This window comes from Necator americanus, chromosome X (assembly GCF_031761385.1).
Source record: "Necator americanus strain Aroian chromosome X, whole genome shotgun sequence".
Taxonomy (NCBI): domain Eukaryota; kingdom Metazoa; phylum Nematoda; class Chromadorea; order Rhabditida; family Ancylostomatidae; genus Necator; species Necator americanus.
Window position 1 is genome coordinate 25,661,867 of NC_087376.1, and position 21,300 is coordinate 25,683,166.

General features: G+C 42.6%; 7 protein-coding genes across 11 annotated transcripts; 1 reads left to right on the forward strand and 6 right to left on the reverse strand.

The window, feature by feature from the left end:
- Nucleotides 1–274: 274 nt before the first annotated feature.
- On the reverse strand, nt 275–562 carry RB195_025497 (uncharacterized protein; the record flags this gene model as incomplete). The annotated part of the gene is made up of 1 exon (XM_064213665.1): nt 275–562. The coding sequence occupies one exon, from the start codon at nt 560–562 to the stop codon at nt 275–277; it is 288 nt and encodes a 95-aa protein (XP_064069546.1).
- Nucleotides 563–791: 229 nt separating this feature from the next.
- RB195_025498 (uncharacterized protein) lies at nt 792–1,160 on the reverse strand (the record flags this gene model as incomplete). Of its 2 annotated transcripts, none has more annotated exons than XM_064213666.1 (1): nt 792–1,160. In XM_064213666.1, the coding sequence occupies one exon, from the start codon at nt 1,158–1,160 to the stop codon at nt 792–794; it is 369 nt and encodes a 122-aa protein (XP_064069547.1). The 2 variants fall into 2 exon arrangements, with proteins under 2 accessions (XP_064069547.1, XP_064069548.1); XM_064213667.1 differs by having other exon boundaries at nt 792–1,043.
- RB195_025499 (uncharacterized protein) lies at nt 1,120–1,521 on the reverse strand (the record flags this gene model as incomplete). The annotated part of the gene is made up of 1 exon (XM_064213668.1): nt 1,120–1,521. One exon carries the CDS (start codon nt 1,519–1,521, stop codon nt 1,120–1,122), a length of 402 nt encoding a protein of 133 aa, XP_064069549.1.
- Nucleotides 1,522–1,618: 97 nt separating this feature from the next.
- On the reverse strand, nt 1,619–2,371 carry RB195_025500 (uncharacterized protein; the record flags this gene model as incomplete). Its single annotated transcript, XM_064213669.1, has 1 exon — nt 1,619–2,371. The coding sequence occupies one exon, from the start codon at nt 2,369–2,371 to the stop codon at nt 1,619–1,621; it is 753 nt and encodes a 250-aa protein (XP_064069550.1).
- A 275-nt stretch (nt 2,372–2,646) lies between these two features.
- RB195_025501 (uncharacterized protein) lies at nt 2,647–3,210 on the reverse strand (the record flags this gene model as incomplete). The annotated part of the gene is made up of 1 exon (XM_064213670.1): nt 2,647–3,210. The coding sequence occupies one exon, from the start codon at nt 3,208–3,210 to the stop codon at nt 2,647–2,649; it is 564 nt and encodes a 187-aa protein (XP_064069551.1).
- A 231-nt stretch (nt 3,211–3,441) lies between these two features.
- On the forward strand, nt 3,442–13,523 carry RB195_025502 (uncharacterized protein; the record flags this gene model as incomplete). Of its 3 annotated transcripts, none has more annotated exons than XM_064213673.1 (12): nt 3,442–3,552; nt 6,228–6,327; nt 6,383–6,507; nt 7,329–7,441; nt 7,591–7,651; nt 7,754–7,911; nt 10,747–10,934; nt 11,027–11,144; nt 11,668–11,741; nt 11,810–11,879; nt 13,339–13,391; nt 13,447–13,523. In XM_064213673.1, 12 exons carry the CDS (start codon nt 3,442–3,444, stop codon nt 13,521–13,523), a joined length of 1,248 nt encoding a protein of 415 aa, XP_064069553.1. The 3 variants fall into 3 exon arrangements, with proteins under 3 accessions (XP_064069553.1, XP_064069554.1, XP_064069552.1); XM_064213672.1 differs by having other exon boundaries at nt 11,063–11,144; XM_064213671.1 differs by lacking the exon at nt 6,228–6,327 and having other exon boundaries at nt 3,442–3,577.
- Nucleotides 13,524–14,272: 749 nt separating this feature from the next.
- Nucleotides 14,273–20,390, reverse strand: RB195_025503 (uncharacterized protein; the record flags this gene model as incomplete). 2 transcript variants are annotated; one of them, XM_064213675.1, is made up of 13 exons in its annotated part: nt 14,273–14,323; nt 14,882–15,003; nt 15,083–15,171; nt 15,560–15,669; nt 15,746–15,858; nt 15,958–16,075; nt 17,807–17,900; nt 18,613–18,683; nt 18,751–18,905; nt 19,341–19,464; nt 19,526–19,609; nt 20,000–20,139; nt 20,240–20,390. In XM_064213675.1, 13 exons carry the CDS (start codon nt 20,388–20,390, stop codon nt 14,273–14,275), a joined length of 1,422 nt encoding a protein of 473 aa, XP_064069555.1. The 2 variants fall into 2 exon arrangements, with proteins under 2 accessions (XP_064069555.1, XP_064069556.1); XM_064213674.1 differs by having other exon boundaries at nt 15,722–15,858.
- Nucleotides 20,391–21,300: the final 910 nt, after the last annotated feature.

Genomic DNA, 21,300 nt, shown 5'->3' on the forward strand with positions numbered 1-21,300 from the left:
TCTGAATAAAAGCTCAAAAAGCACCACTCGCTATGGAGACTATTTCAGACTCTGCTCTGCAACGCGAGAACGGCATCCAGAGACGCTGACCTATATGCCCTTCTCGAGGCTGCAGAGCGCATCAAATTCCACGTGATTGCTCCGTTTGAAACCAAGAGCAGAAGGAGCGACGTGCGACAGATGACTGACGGTGCACTCGTCATTTGCGAAGAAAAGGTTCCCTCACTAAAAGTACTTAGATACTTACTTACTTAGATACTTAGATGACCCGTCTTCACTCGACGTGCGGGCCCCAGCATCTCTTCCACTCGTTTCGTTCCCTCGCCATTGTCATCCAAGATGTTCTCAAGCTTCGTGAGTGACGTTGACGAGGTCCTTGAGCCGTATCCAGCTGAGCTCTCAGCTGGTCCATCCTTGCAGCGAACACGTCACCCCATCTCGTTGGGGGTCTCCCTCGGGGGCGTTTAGCGTCCCTTGGGATCCCCTCTAGCGTTCTTTTAGTCCATCTATCGTCGATTCTTCTCATGATGTGACTGGCCCATCTGTTTTGCTTTCGATACATATTCCGCTGGGTCGCGAAGACGGGACATTCCTCTTAAGTCGGAGCTGCGAAGACGGGCTAGGTGTTGTGTGTGCAGGTTAAACTTCAGAAAACATCTCTCAAGGGCTCCGTGGGTAGTAAGTAGCTTCTTAAACGTGGCCGCGGTGTCTGCCCACGTCTCCGCTGCGTAACAGAGCGCTGAAAGGACTGTCGAGTCGAACAGATGGGCTCGAAGATCTTGGTCCGTCAGTTAGTCCGTAGCTTCCCTGACGGCTGCGAATGCTGCCCATGCTGCTCTCATTCTTCTATTCAGTTCTTCCTTCAGGTCGTTTTCCATGTTCATAGAACGTCCGAGATATACGTATGACGGAGTTTCCACGATTTGGGACCCTTCAAGTTGTACTCCTCCGTCCCCGCAGTGGGCGTTCTTCATGAACTGTGTCTTCTTTCTGTTTATTCGTAGTCCTATTCTCTTCCCTGCTTCGTTCAATTCGTTGAGCATCGTTTCTGCTTCATTGGTACTGCTCGAAAAGAGAACTATGTCGTCCGCAGAACGAAGGTTCGAGAGGAATCTTCCATCAACGCGTATGTCCCTTTCTTCCCAAGAAAGCGACTTCATTATTTATTGCAATGCGGGATTGAACAGCTTCGGCGATATAGTATCGCCTTGTCGTACCCCCTCCAATGGTTATGGTGAGAGGGCGGTGGAAAAGCTGTATCCTAGTCGTGCATCGTTCGTAGCAATTGGCTAATGTCCTCACATACGACGCGTCCACACCTTGATCGACCAGCGCTGACAGTATTGCACTCGTTTCTACGCTGTCAAAGGCTTTCTCATAGTTGACGAAGGTTCGAACAAAGGGCACGCGGTATTCCCGGCAAACCTCTATGACCCTCGACACGGCCTGGATGTGGTCCAAGCAGCTGAACCCTTGGCGGAATCCAGCTTGTTCTTGAGGCTGGGCTTCATCCAGCGTCATAGATATGCGTGTGAGGATGATCTTGGTGAATACTTTGTATAACACGCTCAGCAAGCATATCGGACGGTAGTTTCGAAGGTCCTCTCGGTCACCTTTCTTATGGATAAGAACGGTTTGCGAGAACTTCCACTGGGATCCTTTCCTTCTGAAGATAGGATGTCATGTGCACTGCTAAGATTACATGAAGCGGATGGCCAGCAGCCCGAAGAAAGTCTGCTGATATAAAATCAGGTCCGGGAGTTGTGCCAGATTTCATGCTCTTGATAGCGACTCGTACTTCCGAAGGGAGAATCCGTGGTGGAGCTTCGCCAGTGGGGATGATTGGGCTTGACACAGGAGTTGATGAACGGAAAAGGATCGAGTAGAACCTCTCCGTAATGATTTCCATCTTATGACGAGAAGACGTGCGAGTCCCGTCTTCGCTCAGCAAGGTTGCTAGCGGAATATTATATTCGCGGAGATCCCTGCGGCACTTCTTTAGATTCGTTCTTCTTTGTGCTGCTTCTAGAATCTTCTTCTGCCTGTACTTCAAGAGATCCTCCTGCAACTCTTTTCTGCAGCTAGTGTTTGCTACTAACCGTTCAATGTGCGATGCATTCGGATCAAGCCTCAAAGCCCTTCTTCTTCCTAACAATTCCTTGGTGGCCTTCGAAATTCGATCCAAGTTTGTCGTGCGCGACTTCGAGGCACGTTCAGCACAGGCTCGTAATCCTCTGAGCAGCATCTCGTAGTCCACGTTTGGGTCCTCCTCGATGTGCCAGTCACCTTGGGACAGGGAGTCCTCGAGTACGCAATCGTCGTAGACGACTTCTTTTCTCCTTCGTTGCCGATTGCAGATGTTCTTTTCCATCGTGTGGCTTGTCGTATTTTCGCACGAAGGAGACGGTGATCAGGACCGCTACAAAAGGATGGTACTACTGAGACGTCAAGTAAACACCACCTCCGGTTGGTGAGTATGTGGTCGATCTCCGCACGAGTCGCGCCATTGGGCGATTTCCATGTCCACCGACGATGATCTTTTTTCATGAAAAGGGAGTTCCCATGAAAGAGGCGAGCGGCGGACAACAGCCCGGCGAGACGATTGCCATTTTCATTCCGGTCCCCTAGTCCAAATCTTCCAATCCTCTATTCCTCTTCTGTGGCCTTTCCTAGTTTTGCGTTGAAGTCTCCGACAACGAATTTGTAAAAGGACCTCTCGTTGCGGATTACTTCCTCCAGCTCCTCGTAAAACGCGTCCAATTCGGAATCATCAGCTGCTGATGTTGGTGAATAGCAGTTGATGATACTGATGGATTTTTGGCGCAGAGGGCGGAGGCGAAGAATGGCCAGACGAGGTGACAGGATCTCGTGAGAATCGACGAGATGGACGACAGATGGGTGCACAACAAAACCAACACCGCCTACATTTCGCGACGGAACCTTCTCTCCACGAATGACGAGTGTACCGTCATTCATCTGTCGTACGTCGCTCCTTCTGCACTTGGTCTCCTGCAGAGCAATCACGTGAAATTTGATACGCTCTGCAGCTCCGAGAAGGGCATGCAGGTCAGCGTCTGTGGAAACTGTTCTCACGTTGTAACTACACAGTCTGAGACAATCTCCATGGCGAGTCGTGCGTGTGTCGCCTTGGTCCAGAATCAATGACGTCGTGAGCAACCTGAGATTTGATCGCCTCTCACTGGTCGCCATACCGTCCGACGTCTGAGACGGCAGGGCCCAGTGTGCAGGGTACTGAGGTAGTGAATATGCTGGAGTGGCAAAGAGACTTTTCCCCAAACTAAGCAGTCATGCCACGGCGAGCTTAGCTTTCACCACAGGTCGTCGCCCGACCTATATGGATCAGGGAACATTTTGCCAAGACGGTGGTGAATCTTAGCAGTGGTTTACTCTTAGCTAGGCTTCCGATTCCGAGAAGTCGGAATGTCGGATGTGTCGAACTCCTTCTCAGCTTGGGAGACTCTGCCGGAGGACGAACCTCCGCTGTGCATCGCAGTTCGACGCCCAGTGTCACCTCCACGCCATTATGAGGCGGTAAACCGTTGTGGAGGCACTAAAAGTAGGGGGAAATAATTTCGTGGTGCACCCGTCTGTCGTCTATGTCACCGATTCTTGCAAAATCTTGTCACCTTATCAGGTCATTCTTCGCCTCCGCCCTCTTCGCCAAAAATCCATAAGCATCACCAACTTCTTCTCACCAACATCAGCAACTAATTAATCCGAATTTAACCCGCTTTATTAGAAGTTGGAGGAAATGATCCGCAACGAGGTGTTATCTTGCAAATTGGTTGTCGGAATCTTCAACGCAAAATTGGGAAATCCCATGGAAGAGGAATACAAGACTAAAGGATCTGGATTAGTGGAGCCGATTAAAAATTTTAATTATCTAGATGTGTTGATGTCAAACAAATTTGGATTGAATTTGGAAAGCCATCCTTGATCCGAATGCATCGCATATTGAGTGGTTAGTTGCAAACACTAGCTGCAGAAAGGCTTTGCAGGAGAATCCTCCTATCGAAAATACAGTCAGACGAAAATTGTGAAAGCAGCACAAAGAAGAACGAGTCTAAAGAACTGCTGCCGGGATCTCCGCGAACATAATATTCCGCTAGCAGCCTTGCTGAGCGAAGACGAGACTCGCACGTCTTCTCGTCGTGAGATGGAAATCATCAACAGGTTTTACTCGAACCTTTTCCGTTCATCAACTCCTGTGTCAAACCCGATCATCTCCATTAGTGAAGCTCCACCACGGATTTTCCCTCTGGAAGTACGAGTCGCTATCAAGAGCATGAAACCTGGCACAGTCCCCCTTCAGAAAGAAAGGATCCCCGACCAATGGGAGACCTCGCGAACCGTTCTTACCCATAAGAAAGGGGACCTTCGGAACTACCGATCTATCTATATACTGTCCCATACGCTGGCTGAACGTGTTATACAAGATATTCACCATAATTATCCTCACGTGCATATCTAGGACGCTGGATGAAACCAAGCCTCAAGAACAAGCTGGATTCCGTCAGGGGTTCAGCTGCTTGGACCACATCTAGACCGTGTCGAGGGTGATAGGGGTTTATCGATAATACCGCCTGCCCCTTGTTCTAACCTTCGTCGACTATGAGAAAGCCTTTGACAGCATAGGAACGAGTGCAATACTGTCAGCGCTGGTCGATTAAGGTGTGGACGCGTCGTATGTGAGGACATTAGCCAATTGCTACGATTGATGCACCATTAAGATACAGCTTTTCCACCGCTCCCTCACCATACCCATTGGAAAGGGAGTACGACAAGGCGATATTATATCGCCGAAGCTGTTCACCGCTGCATTGCAATGGATAATGAAATCACTTTCCTGGGAAAAAAGGGACATACGTGTTGATGGACCATTTCTCTCGAATCTTCGTTTTGCGGACGACATCTTTCTCTTTTCGAGCAGTACCAATGAAATAAATGAGTGAATGAAAGACAAGTCTAAAGAAATGCCGCAGGGATCTCCGCTAACATAAAATTCTGCTAACAGCTTTGCTGAATGAAGACAGGATTCGTACCTCTTCGTTGTGAGATGGAAACGATCACGGATAAGTTCTAAATGAAACTTTTCCGTTCGTCAATGCCTATGTCAGACCCGATCATTCCCGCTGTTAAAGCTCCACCCCAGCTTCTTCCTTCGGACACACGAATTCCGGTCAAGAGCATGAAACCTAGCACAGTTCCCGAGCATGATTTTATATCGGAAGGTTTCCTTCGGGCTGGTGGCCATTCTCTTCGCGTAATTCTAAACGCGTACATGACGTCCTTTCTTCAGACAGTAAAGATATCAAACAAGTGAGAGACCTCGCGAAATATTCTTAGCTATGGGAAAGGTGACCGAGAGGACCTTCGAAACTAACGTCCTGTATGCTTGCTGAGCTTGGTTGCTATATTCTTGCTTACCCATTACAAGAGCAGTTGCTCATCTCTACCTGGTGCCATGCTCTAGGCTTGTGATGTCTACCGTTCGAACGTCCCCATTATGTGGCTGCAAACCAGCGGTCCTTTTCTCGCTCACATCTTTGGTTGCAGGTTAGTAGTCGACATGTTGGACAGGCATTCTGAACATCGGAACAATCGTCCAGACTTATTTCGTAGTTATCCATGGCATATTGGACTTCCAAATGTGGACTAAGCGTACGAACATATCTTGCTGTGCTTCTGTATGACTGAGCGATCGATAGACGTATGTGTAGAAAACGAACAATTTTCCCGGATGGTGTTGTTTTTCTCCTTTATTTTGCCGCGTAACTTTGTCTTGTCGTCCACTGGTAAACGCATTCTATCTCGAGTCTTTCTCTAACTTTATTATATAATTCATGCGCTGAGAGATGATATAAGAAGGATAACCTGTTCAAATACATGCCCGATATGCATAGATGCGATAGTCTGAGTCGGTGCTCTGACCCCCTTCACTTTTGAACCGGTTGGGGAAGGGACCCCCTTCACTTGAGCTGCACCCCATGGGCCAAACCCCCTTCACCTGAGGAGGGTTCAGCTTCCTCCTTATCGCACTTATGCCGATATGGTCCGTGTACATTAACTTCATTAATATATGCAGATGTGCGGTTCGATCGTAATGCATTATCTCCAATATCCATCAGTACATAAATTCCATATTTGCTCATGATCTTGGAGGAGGTGCGTAGATCATGTCCGGATTTTCGAGTTCGATTGGATAGGTGGCAAGCGAGCCGCTGGCTGCCCCGTCTGCATTTCGCTGTTCTCTTCCAAAAATTCTACGTCTACATTTCGCTGTTCTCTTCCAAAAATTCTATTCATGTAGGTTGTATTACTTTTACTGTGTTTGTTTCAATACCTTCTCTACACTTTTTAGCGAAACTCATGAAATTTCTCTTGTCCTTAATCATAATTTTCTCTACCTTCTGTCACTCTCTGCCACCTTACAAAGTAAGCCATTCTGAGTCAGTTCAGCCATGGATTCGAAGGACAAGATCCAATGTAAGTGTGTTTCAAATTCATATTCATTTTGGTATTACTTGCCTTATTGATTTGCTGCAAACATTAAATTTGCTTCGAGGATAAAGTATCGGCCCTGTGGGATTTCATTGCGTGAGTAATCCATTACTGAATGTGTTGGGGTAATCCCTTTTAAGATAAGGTCCTGGATAGGGTTTGAGAATCTCACAATAATGCAAAAAACTACCTACAAATCCAGAAACCAGATAGACGAGGAAGAGTGGACTGATCTGTCTCCACGACAAAGAAACTCGTTTTACCCGTGCAAATGAGTAGAGTAGGCATGTGATGAAATTTGTGTGGTGTATAGCAGGTATTTGTGATACGTTTATCCGTCTTATACGCTTTCATTTCATCATTGGGGGAGGTGCAAGGAATTGTTTGGTTTCGCGAATTGATCACAGTGATTCTGCTGATTTCTCCTATTCTGGATTCAACGAAAGCACTTTTTGCAATGATATTTGCAAACTACGTGGTTAACCCTGTCTACTACTGGAGAGAATCCAACATTGAAAATTGTTCAGAAGGCTGACCTCTAGGGCAACAAGGTTTGTCCAGCTTTGTTGTTGATGTTGGAGTTCCAACAAGACTTTCTTCCTTTTTTTTCTCGAGGTTTAATTTTCACGTCTATTCAATAATTCTTCTCCAGTTTCCCTTTGTTCAGCCATCTGTCAAAATTTACGCTAGTGGAATAGTTCACTATCAGTAGTTTTTTAAATGCGTTTTTGAAATCTGAGTTCCCTTTTCTTGTGATAATACCTTTGTGCGACCGTGGCTTCCCGATTTATGTTTCATCTTTGCAGAGACCTCAAGAAGCACTCCACAACAAACATGTGATCAACGTGTTTGGATACAACGTAAATGTACCAACCGTGAAAGTGCCCAAGTTCATTCATTCTATGAACAATTCAATGAAGTAAGCGTCATAAGTGAGAATTTACTCATTAGCTTGTTTTCAAGGGAGTGTTCTCTACCGTCCCCGTTATTTCAATATATTTTCGCCTACAGTCTCTGTGTCTTTATTTATGAAAAGAAAAACTTATTGCAAAGTAAAATTTTTTCCAGTGAATTTTTTGTTGGTCCCAGTGGAGTTGTTACCAAGATCAAAGAATTCTTGAAGGGTAACGTAAGTGTTAGCTTTCTCGGAGCTTTTTTTAAGCGTATTATTTTCAGAACTGTTCGCATATGTTTATTTCTTTTACTAACTCTTCATCATTTTCTCTTTCAGAGCAAGGTTTCTACTCAGTTCTTCGGTAGAAAGGTTGATTTTCAAGCAAATGTCCCGCTGTCCAAAGAAGATGTGCGGAAATCGTTTCGGTCCTTTCTTCGCAAGTTCCGAACTGATCCAATGACTCGAGTTCTGTTTGTCATGTACTTAAATGTCGTGTAAGTGTCATATCCTATCAAGTTTTATATGCGTTCGGAGTTTTTTCCAGCTCTCACAAAATTTCCTTTTGAGTGCCATGTTGTGAATAGTTTTGGTTGAAAAAAGAGTTCGTAGTAGGTATTTTAGAACCTTTATAGAGGGAGGTCCACAGTAATTTAAATACGGAGTTTCATTCTCCGGGTGTACGACGACCGACCCGAGCAAGTTTGGGGGACAACGAGATTTTCGGAACAAATGGGAACTGCAGTGGAATTTTACTAATAGGGATAAATGGAAAACGGATAAAGTTTCTAGCGCTAATCAGTCCGCCTGGGATGCGCCCCCACGTCCACTTTAATTCAGAATCGTTTGAGGTTTGTGTGTAACAGGCCTCTACAATGACTTGCGGTGGCTAGCCGATGTGTCAAGTCAGTGTTTTTATCCTCCCAGATCAGTCTGGTACCAATTTGTTGACTCCGGAGGGATGAAAGGCCTGGTGAGCACTAGGACGGATTCAAAACTCCGATCGATAGTGCAGGAAGCAAAACATCTAACTTCTGCACTACACTCGCCCCTTACTAATAGGACGGATTCCCATAGGTCGATTTAAGAACTAGGCTAGTGCTTCCACCATGTTGAACATTTTCAGCTCCGGCTATACTTTAAACAAAACAACCGGTGCAACTTTCGTACTGGTCCTAACGTGGAGCCAGCAGGTCCACCATATTCTCATTTGTAATGTGCACCTCAGAGATACATTCGGTGAATGTATGGTTAAGCATAATTGATATATAATGTGTTTGTCTGACGTGAAATTTCAAAAATAAACTGGATTTTCATGTGTGATACTTATGCATATACTTCATGTATCCAGAATCCAATTGAATCGTCAACTTGATCCTGTTCTAAAGAAAAAAAAAACTGCGGGACCGAAAAATTCGAAAGCTGATTTCATGTGTTGAATGGTTCCCTTCAATGTTACGTTCCCTATCAATGTTTGTCAGTCATAACCTAATGTTTGCCTCTATGCCAAATTTCATTTTTTTTTCTGAACTTTATTATGTACTGTATCATTTCTACTGGGGTGTACCTTTTACTGTTCGGTCAGTCTTTCATAGACGTACCGTTTGCTGGAAATTTTCATGTTCCGTTCACTCTACCTGTAAGTAGACACTGCGGTCTAGTTTCTAAGAACAACAAAAAAGTGTGGAGAGCCTTTTATAAACTGAGATATATGGAGAGGTCCAAAGAGCATCAAAGACTTCTGATTAACTAAGGAGGCAGCTCTTTCTCTTACACGAATGATGAGACGGGTGCTTGTAAATTAGATCTCATCACTAGGACCGATAAAACAGTTTTCCCATCAGAAATTAGGTTGATCCATACGTTTTCCGCCCTTGTAAATGTTTTAAAAAGAACAGGCCTAGAGATCAGAGATAGGCACCACCGCCGTCTTTCACTCGACGCCAGTGCTCGGGCAGCTTGTCGATACCCCTTGCACGATGAAAGCACGAGTTCAACGACTTGAAGTAGTCGTCTAGCATAGAAACATGCGGCGGGAAACTTATTCATCAGTTTCGCTGCTGGAACTGTTTTCGTTATAGCAGTCCTATCGTTGTAAATAGTTCCCTCTTTGGGTCAAATGAAACCTTCAAGCACTTCTGACAGATCTTATTCATGGATTTGTAGAGGGTCTTTCCCGTTTTTCTGCCGTGGTTGAAAACTATAGATGAGTCAGAACGACAAGAAGCACGGGCAATTACGTAAGCGGCTGCGCCTGAAGCGGTGCGTAGCGGTTGGGGTCGCGTCAGGATCATCGCTACCGCCACCCATCTCTGCAGTTCGCCATGGTCCGACCTCGTTTCCAACCGCTGTACCCGCTGCACCGCTTCGAGCGCAGCCGCTTACGCAACTGTCCGTGATTCATATCGTTTTGACCCGACCATACGTCACACAGCACCTGATAGTGGGAAGAAACCAATATTGAGAACCTCCGCTGATGCTTAAGTCATAATTACTCCTCACAACACATCAAATCGAGAGAGAAAAAGACCGAAATTTATCCTTTGATTGTACAAGTTGTGTATTTAAAGATAGCATATAACGAGATTGACAATGTTGGGATCTCTCCACGAAAAGATATGACTAGAGGTGTAGATTGTTTGTATGAGTGTCATCACAGTTCAATTCTCCCTAGTTGCTCTGAAAAACGGCGCGGAAAACGGCACTCATATCCGAGTATTCTTACTAAGCGTTTTACAACGCACCGCATGTGGAAAAGCGAGCGGACGAAAACCAATGTAGTTCCTTCACGAGCCTGCTCAATCAAAACGTATGAGTAGGTTGCTGAGGGAAGCGAAGGCGTTATTAGGCGCTTTGTACGAAATCCAACACAAAGATCTGGGGAAGGATTAATCTTGTGGGTGCTGTTCTCTGGGAGACTGGCACACACGCTGGATGCAAAGAAAGTGCAGAATCATATGACTTTATTTTGCCTTCGTTCAATGGAATTGTATTATTTGAACTCGAACGCTATTTCACTGCATCAGCGGTATATTCGTAATGTTCGAAAAGAAGAGATAGTAACTAGTACATCTATGCTGATAACTCATGTAAATACAGCTTTCGAGACAGGTTCATGGACAGATTGGAGGTAACAGTTTCCCTACCTACAACCAAGTGAGTAATAGAAATTGTCTCGCTTGTATATCTATCGTATAAGCTTTGAAAAAAAAAACTTCCAGTTTCTCCAAGGTAACGACTTATTTCTGAAAATTGGTTTGCAGCAACATTTTTCTTCGGGAATTTTTGTGATGATTCACTTCTGTCAAGAGGAAAGGTTGGATTTATTTTAGGGTAGTGATCGTTGTCTACATGGTACTTCTCGCTAAACATGTCCAGATATCATTACAAACGAAGCGAGATTCACTTCGAAAGAAGAATTATCCATCTCCATCAGCCGGTAGTCACGTGCAAATGATATCTCCAGATATTTCCATGCCAGTTCAACAACCAAATCGCCGTCAATCACCTGTGTCGGAAGGTTGATCATTTTTGAAATTTCTTTACGGTTTCCTTCACCATGTTTCAATCTCAGTACTGCCAGGCAACTGTTTGTACTGTTCTATACAATAGGAACTCTACCAGAAGATAATACGCAATCATCCACAGATGAGAACAAGAGTGTTGACTGGTCTGCCATCGCTAATCCATCGCTCCTCAATGCTGTGAATCAAGAGACGATTATGATCGCGTATGTTCATGCATTGATTTACTTGATTTATTTGACTGAATTACTCTTCTGCTGTTTACAGTTGCGTAATTCTAGTTTATTTTTATTCCTAAGAGTTAGACTCGGATCGGAGGCTGCGTTAGGCGATTCCCAACTTTCTGATCTCATTGTCGAATGTAACAGGAAGAGTGAGAAGAATGTACAAGTTTTTTTTTTTGTATTATTTTGGTTATCTGAGAGTGACACCTACTAGAAGCGGCCAACTGAAAAGTGTTTTATCACCGCAATATTCCAAATTTTGGGAATTCGGTTACCTAGAGGTAGAGTCATCCCATATCTTGATTATGCTAACGGCAAATAGAAAGGACTATTTTACAGATAGGTGTCTGAACGATTTAATTATTCTAAATACATTCCACCATTGAAATTAGTGGCACAGTATATCAGTCTCATTAACACTGAGTGAAGAAACAATGAGAATCGTATCCACAGTTTTTAGTAAATTATAATTGTAATTGTTTGCATATAAAACCGACATTTTCAGGAATAAACCACCTCGTTTACTGAACGATCTTGAAAGTTTCTTATCTCCATCAAAAGCAGACGATGAACCACCATGTAAGAAGAACAATTCTATCACCAAATTCTTTTTAACCCTTCGCTTCACTTGAATTTATTATGTTCAGCTCCATCGCATCGTTCAAACACCTCTATTTCCAGTGGTGAGGGCCCTAGTACGATATCTCCTAAGCAAAGGTAAGTTAATCTTCGCATCCTCTGCTTCCGACAACAGTAGAACACACAGCACTAGCTTTTTTGCATTCAAGATGAGAAAGAATGGTGTTGAGTTTTTTTTTTCTCGCTTTCAGCGAAGACATCGGTGCAATAGTCTAGTCCAAGCGACTTGAAGCACGGTGCAGTTGCGGAGGCGGCAGCAAAGCGGCGCGGTGGAGCGTAGCGATTGGGATCGTGGTGGGATCCCGAACTGCATTCACAAGTGGTGCTAGTAGGGGTCCTCTCTCGATTCTAACTGTAAAACTACTCGGAGTCGCTCTGAACGCAGCATCTTACGCAACTGCAACGAGCTTCATTTCCTTTTGACCCGACTATAGTGGCCTAATGGCAGTTCATAGATGTTTTATCTTTAAGAAGTAAACGGTGTCACGACAGTACCCTTAAACGAACGTAACATGATTTAATTTTCCGCTCACCGTTGACGCATATCTGAAAGTTTTCTAACAGTTGCCCTGCAAACCGAAAGGTAAGTCGCCGATTTTGCTCACACACTTCATTGTTGGGAAACGGCTGAGTACTTAAACCCACATTTAACACATAATAGATATGTGTGGGTCATATTTCACGAGCGTCCTACTCTTGAAAACCAAAAAGCGAAAGAGAACCACGTAGCAATTCTAACTTGTTTACAATGTTTCGAAATTTCCTGGTCATTAGAGAAAAACACTGACAACTTTTTTTCTTTTTATCGGGTCAAGACGATCTAAAGCCTGTGTAGTTGTGTCGGCCGCGCGGTAGAGGTAGTGGGGGAATCGAGGTGAGGCCCTTACTCATCTCTCTTGTTCTTTCGAGTGAAGCTAACGATGTTTTCTCATCGACCGCAACTGCCGGCTCCACCGCGCACCTGCACCGACCCGACCATGACATTTTGTTCCCATACTGTTCCTTCAAGCGCATGTATTTTTTTTCTATCATCTAATTTTATTTCTTAATTTCGTCCAATTTCACATCAATGCCTCTTCACTCGCACCATATCGACTTCTTTCTTTGTTTTGTGTTTGATTTGGGTGCATTTATCATTGCCTCGAAAACATAGCTGCGTTCTGGTATTACATCACTGAGGGAAAAGTGTTGTCGTGTAACTTTGTGCTAATGTGGACTGATTACAGTATGCAACCGTTATTCATTCATCTTTTCTAATCGTATATATATATCGTATATGGAAATGGTAGCTTGCCGTTAGGAACATTGTAGTTCCTGCTTTCTGAAGTAATCTCATTACAACGCCGATATTCATTGACGCACATATTTTCTCTTATATGGAGGGAAAGGTGCAAACTGGAACATAATTTATGACAATAAAGTACTTGTATAACATAAAATTCTCGGGATTAGGTGCATTAGGTTTATTCTGGATAATGCCCTTTCTGATGTCTAATCAGCATTCTACAATTATTCGTGAAAAAATCTGCAGTTTCAGCAACAACTCGCAAATTTGTCCAATAAGAACACCAAGCTCAAACTATTTCACAGGTGAGATCATATTGTATTATTCGAATTCGCGTAAATTTAAGACGCTTTTTCTCAGCGTTGGAGTCCACAAGGTCATCCTTCGACGCGTCTCAACCACAATATTTACCTACTATTGACAAGGAACAGCCGTAGCTAGTTTTTCCTTTCTTTTTTTCCTCGTTTCAACCTCTTCAACAGATTTAGTGTACCTTGGGAACTTCTGTGATAGTCTTCTTTATGCAACAGTTATACCTGTCGAAGTCGTATTAGGTTACTAAATACCGTAGGGTTTCAGGGTGTAACAGCATGTAGGAAATGATAAATAAATGGATGCTTCATTTATCTTCCAAATATTTTGCAAAGCAACACCGCTGATAACATCCTGAGAAGTATTTACGGAGTTCAACTTGACTACGTAGATCTTAAACGTATGGCTTTGAACTATAACGAGACTGGATCAGGGTCACTGGGAGCGTTGCAGACCCAACTTTGCTGCGCAAAATTAAAGTTATCCGGTCATAGTCCTCCAGTCATGCATTATATTTCCTAGGGTTAGGAATAAATATGCAATGAATATAATATGCCACATCTCCAAAATCACTCACAGCTCCACTGCTCACCTATACAATGTATTTCATTCATCGTCTAAATCTAACTCTAGATAAATCGTTGTACTAACCTGTCACCTGAATTTCGAACAAAACGAAACCCTAGCGGAGAAAAGATAAACTCTATTCAATTTCATGTAGTGATATAGTGAGGAATGCAGCAAATACGCGATTTGTGAAGGTTTTGTACAAAATAATTGGGCGCAACTCAATTAATAACAGTTGAGAAATGACGGCATATCAGGCAATTCAAAGATCACAGTTGAATATGGAGAATCTTTTCAATAATGTTGTCTAAACAGCGGTCTGCGTCCCTTCGCCTGGAACACCGGAACCTCGGGACTGCTAAATAGGATAGAATTATATAAAGGTCATACATAGAATTGTAAGTCTACTAATCTGCCAATGAGATTCCATATATGGTAGGGTCAAAACGACATGGAGCACGTACGCAATTGCGTACGCGGCTTCTTCAAGGCGCTCCGGTGGAGCGTGGCCGCCAGGAGCGTGGTGAAACCCTTGCTGGCACCACCCACCGCTGCAGTTTGCGACGGTCCCAACTTGGTTCCAACTGCTGCCTCCACCGCTCCATTTCGAGCGCGTACGCAAATGCTCCGCAACTACACTCGTGATTCATGTCGTTTTGACCCGACTATATCGATTTTATGGCGTACAGTGTGCATCATTAGCAAGATTACTGAGTCGAAAATATTCATACCAAGATAACTTCGCCTTCAGTATTCCTAGCAAAATTGACTATTGCCAAATTCTTCCTAGTGTAAGCATAAAAAAAAATTAATCAGCTGAAGCTTAGTGAAGCTCATAGATCTCGTCTAATCTCGAACAAGATTTATGCTTGTTTAATTTGAAAAAAACCTGGCGTGACTAAATGTTCACACATACCTTATGCATCTCATTATATCGCATTTTCTGTGTATGTCCATCGAACCGTTTATAGGTGAAATCAACGAATTCTCCACGATGACCGGGTTGCTCTTCTGGCTTTTGAGGAGCAGATACAACGGCTAAAGGTGAGATAAATGACGTCAAAGGAGGGAACAATGCTATGAACACATATATTTCTGAATAGGGAATACAACTTACGCCATCGCAAGTCAACATCTGGGAAATCATCGAAATTACTCGTATCATCAATACTTTTCACTTCAACCCGTATCGGTGCAGGTCGCTCTCTGGAATATGACAGGCCAGATTACTTGTTTGGAAATGGATTTGATCAAAATAATTACTACTACCAATTTGAAAAGACATCACAGGAAGAAGAAACAGAGTTACACCCACTGATTCATTGCGCATAAGAAGTGGAGGTGATGAACAATGGGAATGTCGGGAAACTGCGTACACTTCAACAAAATAACTGATTCCCATTTATTTTCATATTCTTTTTCAGCCACAACAGGATTGCACGCTTTCACTTAACTGTACTTTAGATAGCTTCACCAAGTGAACATCAGCACTTATTCTATTCTAGTGACCCATTACTATCAAGTAAACTGTTGACATCAATCATAGCTTTGAACAAGCTTGAGAAACTCTCAAATTTTAGCGTGAAAAAGCAACCTGATGTGATTCCAATCGATCCTTCTGAAAAAGATACACTGTTTTATTTCTTCAAGACCTCCATTGTGACCCATTCTGCGCTCTGGCTCACAGCAGAATCGCTTGATAGTCTTAAATATACATCCATTTCAATAGGTAAAATCTACAAATATTATATACAACTTTTGGATTGGAACATGGCTTAACCGTTTTTGCATCGACGCTAATTGGCATTTCAGGCGGAAAAACTAGCGTCTGTTGCCAATTCACGACCTTTCTGTATGTTTCTTGTGGAGTTTCGGAGCAAAATGGTGGGTACCCTAAAAATGACACTAAAATAGTTATATTTTCTGTTAACTTAAAAGCAACATAGATTAAGAACGTTTTTTGTTTGCACAACAAATTCCTGAATAAATTACCAATGAGCATCTCGTAGAGTATAACACCGAGACTCCACCAATCGCAACTTTTCGTGTATCCATTAGGTTGGAATACTTCGGGAGCAATGTAGTCAGGAGTTCCAACCGTTGAATACGCCTGAATGTTAGAGTAGTGCAAAAAAAACTCAGCGTCTGAACGCGAAGAGTTAATGGACAGAAAATGAAAAGCCCTTGAAAAGCTTAGTCTCGATGAAGTTATACAACGTGAAGGCAAAAGAAGTTCTTCAAATTGTAGCAAATTAGTCCGCTCGCGAAAATCACCATCTCAACTGTGACTTACCTCGCTCAAACATCTCTCTGACTGTGAACGATTAGCTATCATTACTTCGTTTACAGCAACGAAACAAACAAACTTCAACATTATAGCTCGGATAGCCGAAGTGAAGCAATCAGCTCACAGTTTGCAGAGAGTTCTAGGTTAAAATGTATGTCCCCTCCGAAATCTATTGAAATCGTTCTGAAAACGGCTAGCTGGTCATGTGCACTGACACTCTAGCCTCCTCGTAAAATCGCCAAATAATCAGCAACTATCAGGTTCCTTTTGCTGGTGTAGTTTTAAAAATATAGCAAAGATTGGTCTTCGAACTCTTCCTTAAAGACATCACTCCACGAATCTGGGGTGGTGCGGGTTCCAGATGGCTTATGCCTGTACGGGGTCGTAAATTATGGAGAGGAGAGTGATTCCGTCCACTTCTTCCTAATTGCCGTAAAAAACGAAGATGCTGCTTCGAGCGTTCCGAGACGCTATTTTCTACAACGAGTTCATTGGAGCGCGCCAAATTTATGCACGTGCCGCACCTTTCGGGCAATTTTTTTACGGCAGTTAGGATGAAATGGACGAAACTACCCTCCTCCCAATAATCTACGTACAGGCATAACCCACCTGGAACCCGCACCACCCCGGATTCGTGGAGTGATGCCTTTAAACCATAGGTGCGATAGGGAGAAGCCGGATCCGTCTCAGGTGAAGGGGGTTAATTCATGTGGTGCAGCTCAAGTGAAGGGGGTCCTTTCGCCAACCACCCAAAAGTGGAGGGGGTAATTTCGCCAACCGTTTAAAAGTGAAGGAGGTCCTTTCCCCAACCGTTCAAAAGTGAAGGGGGTCAGAGCAGCGGCTCCGACTATCGCATCTATGCTTTAAACCGACTTCCTGAAGCTAATACTTTAGCTACTAGTGCTTTAGGGTCTAATGGAGAAAAACTTGCAAATGAAAAACTGCTAGGTAAAATTCAGAAAAAAAGCTCGACTAGATACTTGGCGAACAAGTTAGAAGATAATTAGAAGGTGCACGCAGTTGTTACTACAGACAACTTTCCATTAAAAAAAAAGTTTTCCATAAATTTCTCCATAAAGTCTTACATAGCTCTCAGTAAAGGTACATGCCACAGCACTGAGGGATCACACTAAAATCTAGAATTACCAACATTTCCAACTATGTTCTGAACTCATTCAGAAACTCTAGGCTTCTGATTTTTTTCTTCTCAGTTTCCTTCGATCCGATTTCATGGGAGTTATACGCAGGTCTTACCAGTTTCTCCTTCTTTTTTAAAACTTTCATCGTTAGAAATAGTGGTGTCCTGCAAGACAATTGAAAAACGACTGCTCTACCGTACCTAGCATCTCCACGCTACTCCAAGAATTACACTTAAAAGTCTCAGACCATCCATCTAAAACGGGTGAGCAAAGAAAAGAGACTGATAGGAATCGCACAACTATATAATAGTATATCCGAATATTCGCGAATAATAATTGTAAGAAAAAGTGAAAGACCACCGCCTTTAGCATAATAAGTCGTCCATGTGAAACCATTGAAAAATTGGAAACTTACATATGCTCTTCGATTTTTCTTCCACGTTTCAGCCTTACGCTTAGACTCGACAGGTTTCGAAACGAAGTCAGGAGGTAGCTGAGAGGGCCAGTTCCTACAAGGAAAGTCACTTTTCCTCTGGTTGTCCAAAATTTGAAAAATGAAGAAAATACAAACCCTACTAAGTAACGATTTTTTCTGTAAATTTCATCTCAGTCACAAACATTGCAGATAAATGATTGCTGGGAACGGTTCGCTTAGATGTGTCATGAACGTGCCTACAGTTGTTTTATGAGGACTTTTATATGCTGTAAGGCGGAAATTATTCCAATATGAATAATAAAAAGGAGGATAGTACGATAGTCTCTCATTTCCAGAATTCAGAAACGCCTAGTTTCTCACGATAGAGGGCAACCAGACCGAGATAATTTGGGTATAAGAGGGCATGAGAGTGATTTGCCTTCGCATTGTGCGCAACAAGTGGAAAATGATAACATACCATAACACACAATCTAAAACAAAAACAGGATGCAGAACTCACAATTCGCGGGTAATTTAAAATGATAGCATTGTTGTAGAACGTTCTCATTTAAAGAAAAAAAAAACAAAGCTGAATTTGAAAAAAAGAAACATAAGCAGCAGACGTTTCCAGACAAAGAAAAGTTCAAGAATATTTGAATGCTGAGGAAACTATTAACAATCAAAACGACAATGAAAAAAAAGCCAACTACCAAAGTGTGAATCGCGAGTGTCCATTCTGGTGTACAGCCATTCATCATGTGTAAAACTACGTAATAAAACTTTTCTGTTGCAATTGAAAAAAGTACCTATAGTGCTCCGTACGATGGATTTTCTTCAATCCTGTGCATAAGCCAAAATCGGAAAGCTTGACATGACCCTTAAAACAGGCCTGGAGTTCTCGAAAAGAAAAAACAAGCCTTAATAGCATATCATAGCAAACGAACCCTGGCATCCAGAAGAAGGTTGTCTGGTTTGATATCGCGATGGATAAAATCTAAGTTGTGAATAAATTGAATAGCTAAAGCTGCCTCAGCAATATAAAACTGCGCTGCTTCTTCGCTTAGAGTATCCTTCTTGATAAGCAAAGTCATCATATCACCTTAAAACAAAGCTGCTATAAGCGGCGGCAAAAAAAGCGAAATTAGGACGAAGATGAACAGAACAACTTTGAATATCAACTTCGTCCTTGTTGTTCAAACCCAAAAACGAAATTCACTGAAAGTCAGATAAAAAAGTTTTGAAGTCCTTAATGATAAAAATGTCAACTATGCTGCAGAAAGGGACCATGTTTTTCACTTTTTTGAAATCTCTTTCCCTACGAACATGTTACTGAGGACTCGAAGTTCTTTTTTTTTTGCATATCGATCGTGAATACAACAAAAATGTTGTAAAGAACTGACTTGCCTATCCAAATTCACCTGCCCCTTCAATAAGTAAAACTTGGTAAATTCATGAAATCATGTGGAAGAGTAAGGATGTTGAAGTACATAAACACTCCAAATATTTCAAAAAAAAATACAACATGAATGCTCACCTCCAGGTAAAAATTCCATGACAAGGTATAAATTGGCGAAGTCTTGGAAAGAGTAATACATCTTTACCACCCATTCGCAATCGGCTTCGGATAATATGTCTCGTTCCGCACGAACATGAGCAGTCTAGTGGAAACATCCATAATACAATTCTTCCCAAAGTCTCAAAGATGAACCAGAATCACACCTGTTCTTTTTCCAACATTTCGCTTTTTCGAAGAATTTTCATGGCGTAAATATGACCACTATCAATCTTTTGTACTAATCTGACCTGAAAAAAGCTGCATAATTACGTTTCTTTACCAAATCACCATTACACAACCACCATAAAAAAGTGATTAAGGCTGAATAGTCTTCTAAGCAGGGTATCATTACCGCTATTTCTTTAGCAGCAGTTGATATGGTAAATACTGTTTACCTACATCTTTCAAAATAGGAGAAGAATCCCTAGAGAAGAACATATCCATACTTTAGATTAGTTACCTGCGGATCATCGACAAGCGAAAACTAATGGTGCTGACGGTATGCTTAACAGAAAACTTTCTAACGATAAAATAATGCTCACACCGCTGACATCAGTTCTTTTTCAAACAAACAAAAAGTGTACGGAGTAAATTCTACAAAAGATGGAGGACATTCAAGAAAAAAAATGACCGCTCACCTCTCCAAAAGCACCTCGACCAATAACTTTGAGACTTTCAAAATCGGTTACTTCTAAGCGAGTACGTTTGAGCCGCAGAAAATCGGTTTCTTTCGAGTGTTGCACCCTTCGTCGTTCTTCCTTTTCATCCTCACTAATACCTAAAAAGTTGACTGATTTACAATCGTGGAATGTACAAGAAACTGCTTAGAGAAGCGCTGATCAAATGATAAATAATGAAAGAAGTCTGCTAATTAATACCCTCAGCAGCCATTTTTTCTTCAAGTTTCTTCGCACGAGAGTCACGTTCAACAGCTTGTGTAACGGTTTGTGCGTAAAACGACTCGATTGCCAGTCTGGTTCTGCTCGCCTTATCCCTCATAAACTGTGAGATCGCCGTTTTTTCCGCCATTCCTAAATTAATATGAGAAATTTTTGAAGTGTACGCGAAATTTTAGCGGTGTAACCAGCCGACATATATAACTAAAAACAAGGAAAATGAATAATCGATAGGTGACCAACTAGACAAAGCAACAACGGGTCGTATGACCAAGGCAAATACAAATCGAAGACATTTTTCAATGCTGAGGTTTACCCTCAGACGATGCCAAATATGACCTTCAAACTAGTCGTAAAAAATAGCGTGCACTTCCTAGAAAGTGGTGAGAAATGAAAAACAGGCAAACAAAGAGAAAAAGGGGCACCACAGCGACTTAAAGAAAAGTAAGAGCACCAAATATGGGAGAAGAAATCCAAAGTGCTGCGACGTACTTCTGCTTGTCCATATCCTCAAATTAGAATGAAATACGGCTAGGCAATTCGGATAGAAAAACAAATACGAGAAGATCAAAATAACAACAAATGAATGCCACCGCACTCAGCTGTTCCTGGATGCTACAGTGAATTCTGTACGTGACGCAAGCGAAAGAAAGTGGAATGTTGACTAGAGCGCGCTTTCTGCACGATCCAAACAACTGCCTTTCTTTGCCTGGCTGGATTTGTTTTCGTGTCCATAACGAAGTCATTTCTGTGATATATAGTTTTTTTCTTGGGAGAATTGAATTAGAGGAAAGAATTAGGATTGTTCTGGTACAAAGGTGGATCCTGCTAGGTCAGATCAACTACGTGTGAGTACGTTTCATTTGATGTTATCGAAAATGGAATGTTAGTGAGCGGCCTTGACTGAATCATGCATGCGGGACGCATTAGAAAGAGATCGGCACATTATTTTCGGGGCCGATTCCATTTCATGCTGTTCACAATAAACACAATTTCGGGAAGTGCCGACATTCCCATTAATGCTGTGATTTTTCGGCTCATAT